This window comes from Vicia villosa, unplaced genomic scaffold, assembly GCF_029867415.1.
Source record: "Vicia villosa cultivar HV-30 ecotype Madison, WI unplaced genomic scaffold, Vvil1.0 ctg.000809F_1_1_3, whole genome shotgun sequence".
NCBI lineage: Eukaryota > Viridiplantae > Streptophyta > Magnoliopsida > Fabales > Fabaceae > Vicia > Vicia villosa.
In genome coordinates this window covers 37,778-54,939 of record NW_026705357.1, presented here as the reverse complement: position 1 = coordinate 54,939, position 17,162 = coordinate 37,778, and the positions used below count along the sequence as shown (strand labels likewise).

At 33.5% G+C, this 17,162-nt stretch overlaps 1 protein-coding gene across 1 annotated transcript; it reads left to right on the top strand.

Annotated features, from left to right (window-relative positions):
* Nucleotides 1-12,228: 12,228 nt before the first annotated feature.
* Nucleotides 12,229-12,783, top strand: LOC131631313 (uncharacterized). Its single transcript, XM_058902108.1, has one exon. The coding sequence runs from the start codon at nt 12,229-12,231 to the stop codon at nt 12,781-12,783; it is 555 nt and encodes a 184-aa protein (XP_058758091.1).
* The last annotated feature ends 4,379 nt before the right edge of the window (nt 12,784-17,162 follow it).

Sequence of the window (17,162 nt, the reverse complement as noted above, 5' to 3'; positions counted from 1 at the left end):
TATATATATATATATATATTTATTAACTATCGTTATATATTTATTTATTGTTTATATCGACTTTACGTGACCTGTGCGGGCGCACGGGTCCTTTACTAGTATATACTTATTTTTTTGTACATAACTGCACATTTTTCTCTTTAATGATGCATATTTCAAAATTTTGTATTTTTTAATAAAATAATGTCACATCACTCTACCTTTTTTATTGTCTCCTATTGCATGTTTCCTCCTTTTCCCTTTCATTTGAAAATGCATCTTATCTCTCCTATCACATATCTCTTTCTATCTCCTTCAACCTTCATCTCCTTCTCCCCCAACCTACTTCAAACCCATTCTACTAACCTTCATCTCCTTCATCTCTCAAGCCTATTACCAAACTTCTCATGATGAACGATTTAGTGGTTGATCCTCACGGCTGCGGAACGAAAATGATTTCAGATTTAAGGTTTGGTTCAAGTAAGTATATTTTAATTTTCTTTATGTTTTACTTTTCAATCTTTCTTCTTCTTATGATTCTTTGTTTTTTAATGGATTTTGTGGGTCTCCTGTATAGATTTTTTATGATCTGAAAATTAGAAAGGAACAGAGGTTCACATCAGTGGTGATTAAAGCATGATGTAAAAGAAGAGCTATAAGAACAAGGATCTGATAAAATTTCAGTAATGAATAAAGGATGAGAAGAATAGATTTTAGATGACAATTTTTTTGCGGCAACGAGAACATAAAGTATCTCAGGTTTAAGGTTTAGTAGGTAAGTATATTTTATTTTCCTTATGCTTTATTTTCCAATTTTTTTCTTCTCTTTATGATTCTTTGTTTTTGAACGGATTTTGTAGATCTCTAGTGTAAATTTTTTCAGATCTGAAGATTAAAGAGGAACACCAACAATTTTATCTTTAACAGATGCTTAGGGGCTGGTGTTTATGTATACTGATGTTTCTCACTTTTTGCCTTCATGTGCATTTACGCTTATGTCATATTTCACAACTTCATCATAATGTCACAAATTCTACAATGTACGTTAAATATTCATAATTTCTTCTTTAGATTATTTTTATAAATAATTTCAAAAATATTTATATAATCCATAATTTCTTCTTCAGATTATTTTTTATAAATAATATCATAAATATTTTTTTTACTAATCCATAATAAAATTTATAATTTTCTTCTGAAGTTGATGAATGAGAATATTTTGTATAAATTTAATACTGATATTGAGTTACCATCTATATAAAAATTCATTTGTAGAAAAATACAAATAAACAGCCTATGAAATGACATATATTTTCTTTCTTTTGAAATTATCTTTCTTTTAACCATCTTTGATGTCTTCATATATTATGCAGTTAAATTTTTTTAGTTATAAAATTTATATTTTTCTATTTATTTAAAATTTTAAAATATTTTAATATTTTCTATTTATTTAGTTTTGTAATTTATGCACTTACTCAATGATAAATATGGCATCTTTCTCATTACCAAATTTTATAAAGTTAGTTTTATTTATATTACTTGAACATGGAAATGCATGATCTTCTACTATTATAGTTTCTGATATATCAACATGTTTTTTTTCCAGGGGGAATCATACATGTCATAGTTTCTAAAGATTGATGTGCAGCGAAACCGTGGTTTTAAGTTTGAAAACAGTTGGTTGATGAAAGAAGAGATTGAAGAGGTAGTTCAACAGGTTGGAGAAATGGTGATAACAATGATGTGGTGCATCGAATTTCGACGTGTACGTCGGAACTCGATAGATGGAATAAGATTCGGCGGAAAAAAGATAAAGAAGCTGTGGATGGCTGTAGAGAAAAGATGGAATTTTATCGTATGCAAAATGACCAAGAGTCGAATGAGCATTTTTTCGAGGCGGAAACTGAATATAACAAAGCCCTTATGAAAGAGCACACCTACTGGAGACAACGTGCAAAGATGCACTGGCTGCGAGAAGGTGATCTTAACACGAAATTTTTCCACTTATCCGCCACTGCTCGTCGTAAGTTCAAAAAGATTGATGTTTTAAAGAATGACACAGGTGAGGAGATTAGGAACCAAGAAGGTCTCTATGAGGTAGCGCAAGAGTATTTCACGAAGTTGTTTGCTGAGTCGGTTAGTTCCTATGAGCCGGTTCTGAAGTACATACAACCGACCATTTCAAGTGATGATAATGAAATGTTGCTCGCTCCTATTAAGAAAGAGGAATTATTTGAAGCGGTCAATAGTATGCACCCGGATAAATCTCCAGGTCCTGATGGCTTAAATCCAGCTTTCTATCAAAAATTTTGGCATGTTTGTGGTGATGACATTTTTGAGGCTGTTAGGTTCTGGTTTGAGAGGGGTTCGTTTCCTCCTACCCTCAATGATACAAACATCTGTCTAATTCCAAAGTGCGCTAATCCATTCGGTATGCAACACCTGCGTCCTATTGCTCTTTGTAATGTGGTGTATAAAATTATTTCAAAGCTCCTTGCTAAACGAATGAAGAAGTGCCTAGCTAAAAGTGTGTCGGAGGAGCAATCAACATTTGTGGAAGGAAGGTCCATCCTTGATAATGCTATGATTGCTATCGAGATTATCCATGCGATCAAAAGGAAGACACGGGGTAATACGGCCCACCTGGCCCTCAAGATTGATATGAGCAAGGCTTACGATAGAGTTGATTGGGGTTTTTTGTGAAGTATGCTTAGTAGGATGGGCTTTGCTGATAGATGGATTCAATGGGTTATGATGTGTGTTACGACGGTTAACTATTCTATTTTAGTTAATACGGATAATGTTGGACCAATTCAACAAGGAAGAGGATTGAGACAAGGGGACCCACTGTCTCCGTATCTTTTTATTCTTATCTCAGAAGGACTTTCTGCTCTCATAAAAGGAGCGGTGGCTAGAAGCGATATACATGGTATACAAATATGCAGAGGGGCACCTAGTGTGTCCCATCTGCTTTTTGCTGACGACTGTTTTCTGTTTTGCAGGGCTAATATATCAGAGGTGAAGAATATTATGGAAGTCCTAAAAACTTATGAAGCAGCTTCAGGCCAGGAGGTTAATTTAAACAAATCGGAGGTGTTTTTTAGTCGAAATTTAAGTAGACCAGCTCAAGAGGATCTGGCCCGTATTATGGGAGTGCGTCATGTTCTTGGTACTGGTACTTATTTAGGCCTCCCGTCGATGATTGGAAGAAGCAAGAAGGCTACTTTTGAGTTTCTTAAAGATAGAATTTGGAAGAGAATTAACTCTTGGAAAGGGAGATCTTTATCTAAAGCTGGAAAAGAAATTATGATAAAATCGGTATTGCAATCTATCCCATCTTATATAATGAGTATCTTTATTATCCCCGACGGAGTGATTAATGATATTGAGAGGATGTTGAATGCTTTTTAGTGGGGTGGAGGTAGTAACAACAAGGGTATCAGGTGGATGTCATGGGATAGAATAGCATGTGCGAAAAAGGATGGTGGGTTGGGTTTTCGTGACCTTCGAGCGTTTAACATGGCTATGGTAGCAAAGCAAGGATGGAAGTTGTTAAATTGTCCTCAGACTCTTGTTTCGAGAATCTACAAAGCCAGGTACTTTCCAAAAACTTCCTTTTTTGAAGCAACTATCGGTAACAATCCTAGTTTTGTTTGGAGAAGCATCTGGCAAGCTAGAAATGTGTTAACTCTTGGATGCAGGTGGGGGATTGGAGATGGAAGTACTATCCCGGTGATGAGTGAACCGTGGTTACGAGGTAAAGGGGAAGGTTGTATAAAGGGGCCTCAAAAACAAGGTGTGTATGAGCTTAAACTTAATCATTTGATGGTTCCTATGGGATGTTCATTTGATTCGCAGTTTGTTTGATCACACAGATGCGGAGGATATTATTCAGGTTCCGTTATCGGAGGATGTGGGAGAGGATCGATGGATTTGGAAGGAAGAACAACATGGTGTTTATAGTGTTCGGTCAAGATATAGACTCTGGAGAAACAAACAGGAGCATGAGGTGACTAGAAGGGTGGAAGGGAATTGGGGGAGACCGTTGAGTATTAAAGCACAGCCTAGAGTCAAACATCTTCTGTGGAGAATATGTAGGGATTGTTTACCAACACGATTACGGCTTAGCCAACATCATGTACAATGCCCATTAGTTTGTCAGTTGTGTGAGAATATGGTGGAAGATGATTGGCACATTTTCTTTGGATGTGAAGCCACCGCTAATTGTTGGAGGTTGTCAGGTTTGTTCGATATCATTATATCCCGTCTTCACTCTTTCCAGGATGTTAAATCTATTATTCTGGATATTTGTACCAATGAGGATAGTCGAACTGCAGGGCGTTTTGCTGTTATGTTAGATGTGATCTGGAATAATAGAAATAATGCTATTTGGAATAATGAAAGTGAAGAGGCTTCTAAGCTGGGTCAGCAAGCGTTTTACACGTGGCAAGATTGGTTTTCAGCGCAAAATGGGGAACAAAGTGGGGAAAGCGCTCAGCCCCAACTGATTTGGGTTCCGCCAGATACAGGTTGGTTAAAATGTAATGTTGACGCGGGTTTCAATCATAACCGTGGTACTACTAATAGGGGATGGTGTGTAAGAAATAATCGTGGTCGATTTATCTTAGCAGGTACTGCTTGGGATTCTAATCTTCTCCCCGTTGTCGAGGCAGAGGCTGTGGCCCTGCAGGAGGCAATCCATGGTGCTATAGAAAACCAGCTGGATAAAGTCATATTTGAAAGTGATTCCTTAAGGGTGGTTCAGGCGATTCACTCCAACCATAGTGGTAATTCTGAATTTAGTGTGATTATCTTATCTATTCAGAGATTGTTACAATGTTATTCAAACTTTGAGGTTAAGTTTATAAAACGCCAAGCGAATATGGTTGCCCACTCGTTAGCGAAGGCGACCAATTCTTGGTCTAGGCGTAGCAATTTTAATGTACCTCCTCCTTGTATCGAACATATTCTGATTAATGAAATGTGTTAATTTTGTTTTGGTCAAAAAAAAAAGATTGAGTTTATTTTCTTACCTAAAATGAATTTCAAGATGGAGAAATACTTAGGTTTACCTTTCATAAAATTTCATTAATGAGAATAATTGGTGTTGTAAAAGTTATATTTTAATAAATATATATTAACCTACAAGATTATATTAACTTAAAATTAATTGATTTTTATTACTATTATTATTTGTAATCATTTTATAACATCTTTTGAAAAATATCGTTATAAAAATTAAAGAAAAAAAAGAAAGAAAGAAGTAAATAGAAATTGATGGAGTATTTATTATTGATTAAGATGAGGGTAGAAAAATAAATGAGAGTTTGAAAATAAAGTACCAATAGAGAAAGCATAGAGGTGCAGAAATGATGTACTTTATGAGATGACTATATGAGTGGATATGTCTTTTCCATCAAATTTAAGGCCCGTTTGGTGCGCAGGATAAGAGACAGGATATGATATTTGTATCATATCCTATCTCAATCCAGTGTTTGCTGACACAACAGGATATGATAAGTTAATCCTGAAACTTATCCTATCCTGACTCACTAGTTCAAATTGTTATCCTGAATATGAGCTGGGTTAGAATCCGGCAGGATAGAATAAGAAAATGATTTACTAATTTACCCCTATAAAATATAATTTAAATTAAAAAATTAAATATGACAAAATAAAAATAAAAATTAATTTGATATTAAATTAAAAATATTAATAAATAATTTTAAAAAAATATGTATGATTGTCATAAGGATAATTTTGTAACTTAATAAAATATAAAAAATTATAATTTTTAAAAATAAAATAATTATTAAAATTTTAAAAATATGAATATTAATTTTATTTTTTATCAAATTAAATATATGTTCTTGCAAGAATAATTATGTCATTTGTATATATATATATATATATATATATATATATATATATATATATATATATATATATATATATATATATATATATATATATATATATATATATATATATATATATATATATATATATATATATATATATATATATATATATATATATATATATATATATATATATATATATACACACTAGAATTCATGATTGTTTTAAGAAAAATTGAAATTATTTACTCAATAGTTAATGAGTTTTTTTTTATTATAGAAAATTATTATTTTTACTACGAATTTATAAATTTTAAAATATTTTACAAAATAATTTTAAAAAAATATAATTATTTTTTTTACTCAATGATGTCATAGAGTTTTTTTTAATTATAGAGTAAGTCTTATCCTGTGTGAACCAAACACATGATAGGATAAGTCATATCCTGTTTGTATCATATCATATCCTTATCCTGTTTGATATCCTATCATGTCTCTATCCTATCCTGCGCACCAAACGGGCCCTTAATGAATAGATATTATGCAGAGTTTTTAGGCTTTTTTTTCCACAATAGTAATTGTGCTTATTTTACTATGTGACAGATTTTTTTAATAGAATAAGTGATTGTGATTTCCCATAGCAGAATAATTAATGCACTTTACAGTTTGATCAATATATCTTTTTATTATAATATTAATAAGAATAAAAAATTACTAAAAATAACATAGATATACAATGTTAATTTCTTTGATTTACCCAAGACACAAACATAACCTCTCAAATTATATTCATTTCTACCGTGATATGAAACAATCAAAGCACAATAATCTATACTTTTTTGAACAAGTCATATTTTTCTCCACCAAGGCAATTAGGATTGTTATAATCTTATTAATTAATGTTTTAAAGTAATAAATACCGAAATGATTAATTAGTAAAGATATTTTTTAAAGTAATTGTAGAGTATGACTAGATATTAATATATGTAAGTATATTTAAATTATAAAATAAAATATTTAAAATTAAATAATTATTTAATTATAGTTTTTTTTTTTAAATATCAATTTTAATATTCTAACTTCAACATAGTTAAAAAGTTTAACTATTGATTCAAATATTTTTTATTAATTATACATTCATTTATTAATTTTTCACGAGTACCAGACATTTTTCTATTAAAACATTTACATCTGAAACAAACCCGTGTCCCGTATTAGAACCCGTGAAAAATATAAAAAGAATGGAAAGAAAAATATTATATGAAAAAAGAAAATGATGATATAACAATAAAGTATGTTGAATAACGATATGATAATTAATTGATAGAAATTAATGTTGTGTTAAATAAAATTTAAGATATAATAATAATAAAACTAAAAGGAGTCATATTAAACCGAAAATTCTCAACTTAATAAAGATTGATACAATTAAATTGAATTAAATACCCTAATATTGTGTGGTATAGAGATATGAAAAATCATGAATCATAAATATTATTTAATTAAGGTCATATTAAACCGAAAATTCTCAACATAATGAAGATTTGATCAAATATTATATAAAAAAAAACATCTTTTTCCTGCATGTTTATAAATGATCTATATATAGGAAATAAAAAGTTATTAAATAATGAATAAATATATCTTTAACTATCTTAAGAATATTAAATATGTAATAATTTGAAAATAGAAAATATCATATTAATGAGAACTAAGTTATATTTGTGAATATTAAAAAATAAAGAAAATAATTCTATATATATATATAATTATATTTCTAATTAATTTATAATTATAACAGATGAAAATATTTTGGTTAAATTGACTGTGTGAATCATATTTTGAAAAATTGAATGGATTTCAAGTTTTTGTGGTTTATATAGGAAGCAAAAGTGGTGAATCACTATGTATTTCATGAGTTACATGTTTGATTAAGTCTTGAGGAGACTACCCCAGTTATAATTATGATTCGGATAATATACTATTTACTTGAATATAATATATATGGTATTATTATTTTATATTTTATCATTTCCCTATGCTATCCTATTTGATGTGCTTATTCTAACTATGCTGTAATACTGATTTGACAAGACAGTACTTTGACATCTATCATTGCGACACTGCTCAGTTGTTGCTATCTTATATTATATAGATTTATAATGATATTAACCAATGGATATGTAACTTTTCCAATTTTCTTTACAGGTAAGTACTACTTGCGGTCTTCTATTTTTTAATAAATCTTTAATATAAAGAACTTACATACCAGGTTAGCATTTTCAAACAAATTCATACATAACATCTCTCGCGCGTTTCTTAAATTATAGGCATGTAATGCTATTAGTGGAATATCTTTCTCCATGGGAGTGAAACGGTTACGAGGGCGTCCAAAGATCTTGGTGCCGGCAGCGCCGTCTAGCTCTTCGTCGCCGGTGAACTTGCCGGAGGCGACACCGGGCAAGAGTGATGGAGAGAAAGCTACGAGACAGGACAAAGGATCTGCGAGTAAAAGCACACAAAGTTCAGCGAACATTGCGGAAACCGTACCGGTGATTACCATGGTGGAACACAAGGAGATACCCAAGGGCGCAACCCTACCTCCACCAGCGAGGAAGGATGAGCCACGGAAGCTATGGGTGGATGTAATTAGCGACAAGCGGAATCCAGAGAAAGGTAGATCAATGGAGTATGTTGCTCCTACTATGACAGAAGGTGAAATCGAGGTGGAAATTAGTGATGAAGATATCGCATCTGAATTGCGGTTCTGGGAGAATGCCCTAATTCTGTATGTTATGGAAGCAGATCTGAGCTTGCACGCGATAAAGAACTTTATGCAGAAGGTATGGAACTTTGTTCATCTTCCTGATCTGTATTACCATAACGAGGGGTATTTCATACTTCGATTCAAGAAATCAGAGGATATGGATCTAGTGCTGATGAAGGGACCTTATTCTATACGTGGAATGCTGGTGTTGATCAAGGAGTGGAGCCCTGAATTCAACCTAAATAAAGATCTTCTTCGCACACTTCCAATCTGGATCAAACTGCCTTTACACCCCCTGCAACTATGGGGTGCAGCTAGCCTGAACAAGATAGGGAGTGCTTTGGGAACTCCGTTAGTTACGGATGAGTGTACTACCCACAAACTCAGAGTGTCCTATGCCCGCATATTGGTGGAGGTGGATATTAAAAAGAAGCTACCGGATGAGATCACCATCAAAGACAGCACTGGATTGAAAAGGAAGCAACCTGTTGAATACGAATGGCGCCCCAAATACTGTGAAAAATACCTGCAGGTTGGTCATACATGTGGAGAAAAGCCTAAGCCAAAAATATGGAGGCCAAAACCACTGAAGACTACAACTACTGAAGCAGAGGAAGAAACCAAGAAGGCCACGACAGAAGTAGATACTAAGCATAATGAAGGATCAGAGAGAGCTGTAACCCCTTTAGCTAACTAGGCTGAGAGTAGTGATGCTACAAAAGGGGAGACATGGACCACAGTCCATAAATCAGGAAGGGATAGAGGTAAGACTGTTTTGTTCCCTAAAACTCCTCCTATGGTTGATTGTTTAAATGGTTTTGAAGCTCTAGGGGTTTGGAATGATCACCTAGTGGCTGCGGATAGGGGGCCATGCTAATTTCATGGAATATACGGGGGCTAAATAAAGCTGGGAAGATCAGGGAGATTAGCTCCCATCTCCTGAATTTCCAGACTGATATCATTATCCTTATTGAGACAAGGGTTAAAAAGAATAAAGCTAGTAGTATCAGGGAAAAACTGAAGTTGAGAGGTGCCTATATTGATAACTATCATCATCATGCTAATGGTCGTATATGGATTCAATGGGATAACAATAAAGTGGATCTTAGATGTGTCTGCAGCTCCAGTCAGTATATTCACTGTGGTGTATATGACCTAAGAGGTGAGTTTAAATATTGGCTGACTGCAATTTATGCTTTGAATCAACTGGATCATAGGAAGAAGCTTTGGAAAGACTTGAAAGAGATCCATAGGACTCATGCAGGACCTTGGTGTGCTGTTGGGGACCATAATAATGTAGCATCTGCCAATGATAGAGTTGGAGGGAAGATGATTGTGGAATATGAATATATTGACTTTATTAATATGCTGAATGAAACAGGGCTGTGTGAGATCGAGAGCAAAGGGGATCAGTTTACATGGTCGAATAAACAGAGTGGAAATCCTATATACTCACGGATTGATAGACTTGTGGCAAACATTGAGTGGTTCTAGGACAATCAGGAATGTATTTTGAATGTTTTGTCTCCCCATATATCTGACCATGCTCTTCTCTATTTGAGCAAACCAAATGTGGCCAACCCTAAAAAGGGTTTCAGATTTAATAACAACTGGGTGGATTATGAGGGATTCACAGACTGTGTGAGGCAGAGCTGGAACAAGCAGGCATATGGGAGGCCCATGGAGATCCTTTGGCATAAGCTCATGAGGCTTCAACCTGAGCTTAGGAAGTTGAATAAGCAGATGTCTGATCTTCAACAGAGGATTAAGGATACTAGACAGAATCTTAATATGGCCTATGAAGATCTCAAGTCTCAGCCTATGAGTAGGGATAACATTCAAAAGATTAAAGTGTATACTGAAGATCTTGTGAAGTGGAATGGTATGAAAGAGCAGAGTATGATGCAGAGGTCAAAAATAAATTGTCTTAGGATGGGAGATGAGAACAATGCATTCTTCCAGGCATATGTCAGAGCCAGGAACAACTCTAAGAATATCCAATTTCTGCAGAAAGATGATGGTACACTTTTGAAATCTCAGAAGGATATAGAGGAGGAATTCATTACTCTTTACAGAAGTCTTATGGGGCAAGCAAATAGAAACACTAACCATATTGATATTGATGCTATGAGGAACGGAGCTCAAATCAATAGGGACCAGAGTATGTTCCTGATCAAACAGGTGACAAAAGCTGAGATTGAGCAGGCTCTCAAAGGCATAGGGGATCAAAAGTCACCTGGTATGGATGGATATGGAGGCAAGTTTTTCAAGGCTTGTTGGAATATCATTCAGGATGATGTTGTGGCTGCTGTTCAAGAATTCTTCAACCATGGGAGGATTCTAAGGGATTTTACAAGAACTGGAGTGACCTTAATCCCTAAGTCCAATGAGGCCAAATCAGTAAAGGATTATAGGCATATTGCTGGGTGCTCTACCTTTTACAAAATTATCTCCAAGATAATGACACAGAGGTTGGGGAAAATTTTACCTAATATTGTAGGAGCTAACCAAGCTGCTTTCATTCCTGGACAGGTGGTACACAATCACATACTCATGGCTTTTGAGTTGCTGAGGGGCTATACTAGAAAGGGATGGATTCCAAGGTGTATGCTATAGCTGGACCTTCAAAAAGCTTATGATATGGTGGAATGGCAAGTTATGGAGCAGGTTCTTCATGAGATTGGTATGCCCAAGGAGTTCTGCAATTGGATCATGGTTGATGTAACCAATGTATTTTATGAATTCAATATAAATGGTCATTACACTGAGCAAATGCAGGCAAGGAGAGACTTGAGGCAGGGTGATCCAATATCACCTCTGCTGTTTGTACTCATGATGGAATACTTTGACAAATTGTTAAGGAAAAAGATTGGAGATCCAGGTTTCAAGTATCATTCAAAATGTAAGAGGGCTAGCATTACCAATCTGACATTTGCAGATGATATACTTTTGTTTTGCAGGGGAGACATCCAATCTGTTCAGGTCTTGATGAATATGGTGCATAATTTCTCTGCTTCTATTGGCCTTATCATTAATCCTAATAAGTGCAAGATATATTGTGGAGGGATGGATAGAGATACTAAGGTGATGCTAAGCCATGCCACAGGTTTTAATGAGGGGCAATTGCCTATGAAGTACCTAGGTGTGCCTATTGTTAGTAGAAGACTGAGTGTTAGTCATTATCTGCCCTTGATTGATAAAATTCTGCAAAGACTAAAGCACTGGACAGTTAAATTATTGAGTTACTCAGGTAGAGTCATGCTTGTTAAGAGTGTGATTCTTGCAATCACTCAGTATTGGATGCAGTGCCTGCCCCTCCCCAAATCTGTGATTGCAAAAATTGATTCTCTTTGTAGGACCTTTGTGTGGACTGGTAAGGTTGATGCTAGCAGGAAAAGTCTTGTAGCCTGGAATATAGTTTGCAGGCCTAAAATTCAAGGAGGGCAGGGGATTATCAACCTTGCTACTTGGAATGTGATCACTATAATGAAGTGCCTTTGAAATCTATGTAAGAAATCTGACAACTTGTGGGTTAAGTGGATTCACATGTATTATTTGAAAGGGGACGATATTATGACTGTGCAAGTATCTACAAGTTGTTCATGGATCTTCAAAAGGATAATGGAGATGAGAGGTATTGTTCTGCAAATGCAGGTGGAGTGGAATCGGTTGCTTGCATCCAACAGATTTAATATGACAATGTTGTACAATGTGCTTAATAAAAGGATAGATACTGTGGACTGGAGATATCTGTTCTATAAGAACAAAGCTAGGCCTCGTGCTCAATTCATTGCTTGGCTTATATGTCATGGAAAACAAGCTACTAAGGATAGATTGGTTAGATTTAATTTGCTAACTGATGCCAAATGTGACCTGTGCAGGAACTGTGAAGAGAGTCGAGCTCACCTCTTCTCTGAATGTCCCTCCAACTATGATATTTGGAAACAAGTTCTGCAGTGGCTGAGTTATGATCATCGTCCCCTGCCTTGGCATGAAGAATTACAGTGGATAATGCATGAAACATCGAGGAAGGGCAGCAAAGCACAGCTCCTTAAAATGGCGTTTGCTGAAACTCTTTATGTGTTATGGAATAGGAGGAATAATGTCATTTTTAATCATTCAAATAGTATAGACCATGTAAATATCATTATAGATGCCATAGTTTACAAGAGTTGAGCCTATAGGAAACTTAGAGATTATACGGCCCAACTATTACTATAATTAGGTATGGGCCTGTTTTGGGCTTGTTTTTGTATTATTTGATTTGTGAGTTGTTAATAATATATCACTTCTTTCAAAAAAAAAGTGTTTTCTGCACAGTTGAACAATTAAATGACTCCCACATACAAATATTACATAATTGTTTTATTAAATTTCAAATTTCGATGTTGAAAATAGTATTTTACTAAGATAATAATTTTTATTTTTTATAACACCAAATTAAAATAATTATAACAGTGATGTGACTGTTCAAAATATTGAATACTAATGGGATTGTCAAATTATTGAACAAAATATTGAACATTAATGGGAACATGAAGTTATTGATTAAAATAGTTTTTTTTCACCGGTACCAGATATTTTTCTATACATTCAATTATTATTTTTTCACGAGTACCAGACATTTTTCTATACTTTTAATTATTATTTTTTCACGGGTACCAGACATTTTTCTATACATTTAATTATTATTTTTTTCACGGGTACCAGACATTTTTCTATACATTTAATTATTATTTTTTCACGGGTACCAGACATTTTTCTATACATTTAATTATTATTTTTTCACGGGTATCAGACATTTTTCTATTAAAAATATACATCTGAAACAAATGCGCGTTCCGCACCAGAACCCGTGCAAACGCACAGATTTGTTACTAGTTTGACATATGATGTTTGAGTTAAGGTTGCTTTGATTTTGTGACAAAGTTTAATTTATGCATGTATAGGACCCACTCACACATTCTACCCACAAAGTTTGTCTATCTTAATATTTACTACTCATTGATGGATATGGTTCAAAATACTGCTAAATATGGTAATCAGAGAGTCATTCTCATTTTTACTTTAAAGGTTAAATATGTTTTAGTAATTATAAATATTTCAAATTTTATTTTGAGTACCTATTAAAGAAATGATGTATTTTAATCCTTACAAAATTTTTATACATGCGGTTTTAATCCATGTTATTTTTTAAAATTTTTAAAATTGTTTAATTACCCTTGAATTTTTAAATTTTTGAATAATTTTTTTCATACATGTTTAGAATACTGTTAAATATTTATTTACTAAATTTTATAATTTTTAAAATAAGAAGAATTAAATATGAATTTTTTAATTTTTTAAACAAAGTGACATCATTGGTTGGAAAAAATAAATTTTGGACACAAATTACCCTCAATTTGACGAGGTGGCAGAATAAAAAGAAAGGACATATGAGAGATTTCCAGAACATCTAATTTTTTTTTATATTATAGATTAGTTCCATCAATCTAAATTATCAATTTGTAGTATGAGTTTCTAGCGTATGTATTTCTACTATAGTTTTTGGAATAAATTTCGCATGACTAATGATCATTGTGCAAGTTCGTTGTATGAAGTCTCCTCATTACCATAGATTTATTTGATTGTCATACTCTTTGTTATCCACGCCTTTTTTATCAGGTTGTGTAATTGAATTTTTCACGTATATGAGTGATAAAAGCCCCTATCTTAATTGATGATAATTATTTGACATATGATGTTTGAGTTAAGATTGCTTTAATTTTGCGACAAAGTTGAATTTATGCATGTATAGGACCCACTCACACATTCTACCCACATATTTTTCATTTCTTTTTCTATATGATGCCCCAAAATTGATAGAGCAATATGAACTTACACACTTGATCATGTTTAGAATTCGACCATAAAACTGTATAATATATAAATTAAGTGTTTGATGTGGTGATTTTAAATGGAAAGAATTCAATCTTGTTTATTATGAAATTGTTATCCAACCTCTAAGCCCACATTCATTAGAAGTGTGGGGATGAGACAAAATTTTAGAGACGAGTCAACCACTTCATAACATAATCTTTTTATGTGGAGTGGTGGATGGAATAAATATCTTAGACATATAGTGTTGTTGGAAACAAAACTGTTGTAGTTGACTATAATTTCTCTGAGCGTAACTGCAGAGACTATAATTTCTTTTGTCGGTAAGAATTTAGGCGCCAAAGCTCGTCACTAAGAATCGATATCCTCTACGTGCAATTATATAGACTAATCCATTGAGTCAGAGATGATCAAAATAAGCGATAAAACTCTGCATCAAGAGTGTTAAAATTATTGCATTTCTATAACTGAATTCGGACCCAATTCATCTATTTAAATCGGAAGAGATCCTTATCATCTAATCCAAGTGCTCTTGGATGTTTAATATTGGATTTAGTCTTTGTAATGTGTAGAATATTTAATTTTTATTCCTTCATTCAATATTAATGACATAAGAACTAAATTAAATATTACATGCAAATTTCAAAGATTAGTTCAAATATAAATCAACTATGTACATAAACTATCAAATCAATACAATTTAAGTCATTTTTATCATATAAGTGAGTGATTTAGCGATCAATTTTTGACTTTTTCCGCCGTTAATTATACGAAAATGACCAACATGATACGTTTTAAAGAGTTAAGGGATAAATATGAAACTTTTTGAAGTTAAGGGACTAAAATGAACCCTGAGGTTAACATACGAGACCAGAAAAGGTATTTTACCTTAAATACCAATTTTACCAAATCATAGTGACCGATGAAGAGCGAAACACAATGAAATTGAGATGAATGAAATATAGACCACACTTTATTGTTTGAGTATTGTGACATTTTGGATCAAACTCTAGTATTTCGAAAGAGATAATTTCTTAATTCGAAAGAGATTGAGCATGTTGTTGAAGTCTGTTCACATAATGATGTAGAAGTCGTGTATGTTGTTGTCGAATTATATTATAGCATGCAGATATTGTTAATGCTAGGTTTATTAGCATGTTGAATTGAGCCAATTTATTTAGTCTAATTGCTTAAGTTAGCTTGTAGCCTAAGTTAGTTTAATAGTCTATAAATAAACGAATTCTTTTAGGCAGAGACTATTCTATTAATAATACATTGGGGAACATGCCCCACTAGCTTCTAAAATACAACACATACCTCACTAGGATATATTATCTATTATAAAATACACAAATACATCACTAGTATATAATACCTAATCATAAGTAATATTTATATAATATGTATAGACAAGGGGGACAACTTCTCTACACATCACAAAAAGTTGGGTAGTGTACCTCCAACCAATCACATGATTCCATCTCATTTAACACATTTAATTATTTATTAAAATACTATAAATATTTGTTGTTTTCAAAGCATTTTACAAAGGAGGTAACCTTACCCAACTTTTTGAGTTGGGAAGATAAGAATTTGTAAGAACAAGCATACACTCACAAATGAGTTTTTGATTCATGGCAAACATCACAAGCAACCAAATACAAAAGCATAAATGAATGACTCAAGACAATGGAAGATTATGAAGCTCAAATCACTCAGAAAATGGTATTGCATCTGTTAGGTCGACCAAGCAAAGCCCTAGGTCGACTCAAAACCAGAGCAAACTCAGCAAAACTGACAAGGTCACTGTTAGGTCGACCTACCCACACTCCCAGGTCGACCTAAACTGAAGGGATTTACACATGTCACTGTTAGGTCGACCTACCCACACTCCTGGGTCGACCTAAACTGAAGAAAAGTCACAAAAATGCATTTCAACTGACTTTAGGTCGACCTAAACCTTCAACAGGTCGACCTAACTAGAAACAACTGACTTTAGGTCGACCTAAACCTTCAACAGGTCAACATAACTGACTTTAGGTCGACCTAAACCTTCAGCAGGTCAACCTAACAGATTTTAGGCCAACCTAACAGGTCAACCTAACTGGGACAATTTCAACTCTGCTTCTGTTAGGTCGACCTAAGCACTAAAGTAGGTCAACCTACTTGCTGAAAACTTCCCAAATTATGTGTTTTCTCTGCTCCAACATACCAGCAACTATATATATCATTCCATGTTAATTATTCATGAACACCAACAACTGAAAGATACACAAAGGCTTCTCATCTTCGTTCTTCATCATCTCCAACACAATTACACATAATCATTCTTGTGTTGAGGGTTAGTGATCGAGTTCGATAACGTCCAGGGAACGGAATTGAAGATTCCTAGTGGGTGAAGATTTGTGGGGTTTTTGGTGAATAAAATCGGAGGGTTTTGTCCTCCAAGATAGGTGAATTTTTGGGGTTTTTATCAAGAAGCTTCATCAAGGATCCAGCTGAGTGTGAAGATTGAAGAACAAGTGTTCGAGCAATTCAAGACAATGCAGAAAGGGATCAAAGTGAAGCTCTTGGAAGACCTTAATCTGACTCAAGATTAAGGGGGAAGAAGATTCAAAGGATCGACAAATTTGGTTTATTGTTTATCGCTTTGTTTTCTTCTTTGTATAAACTGCTTT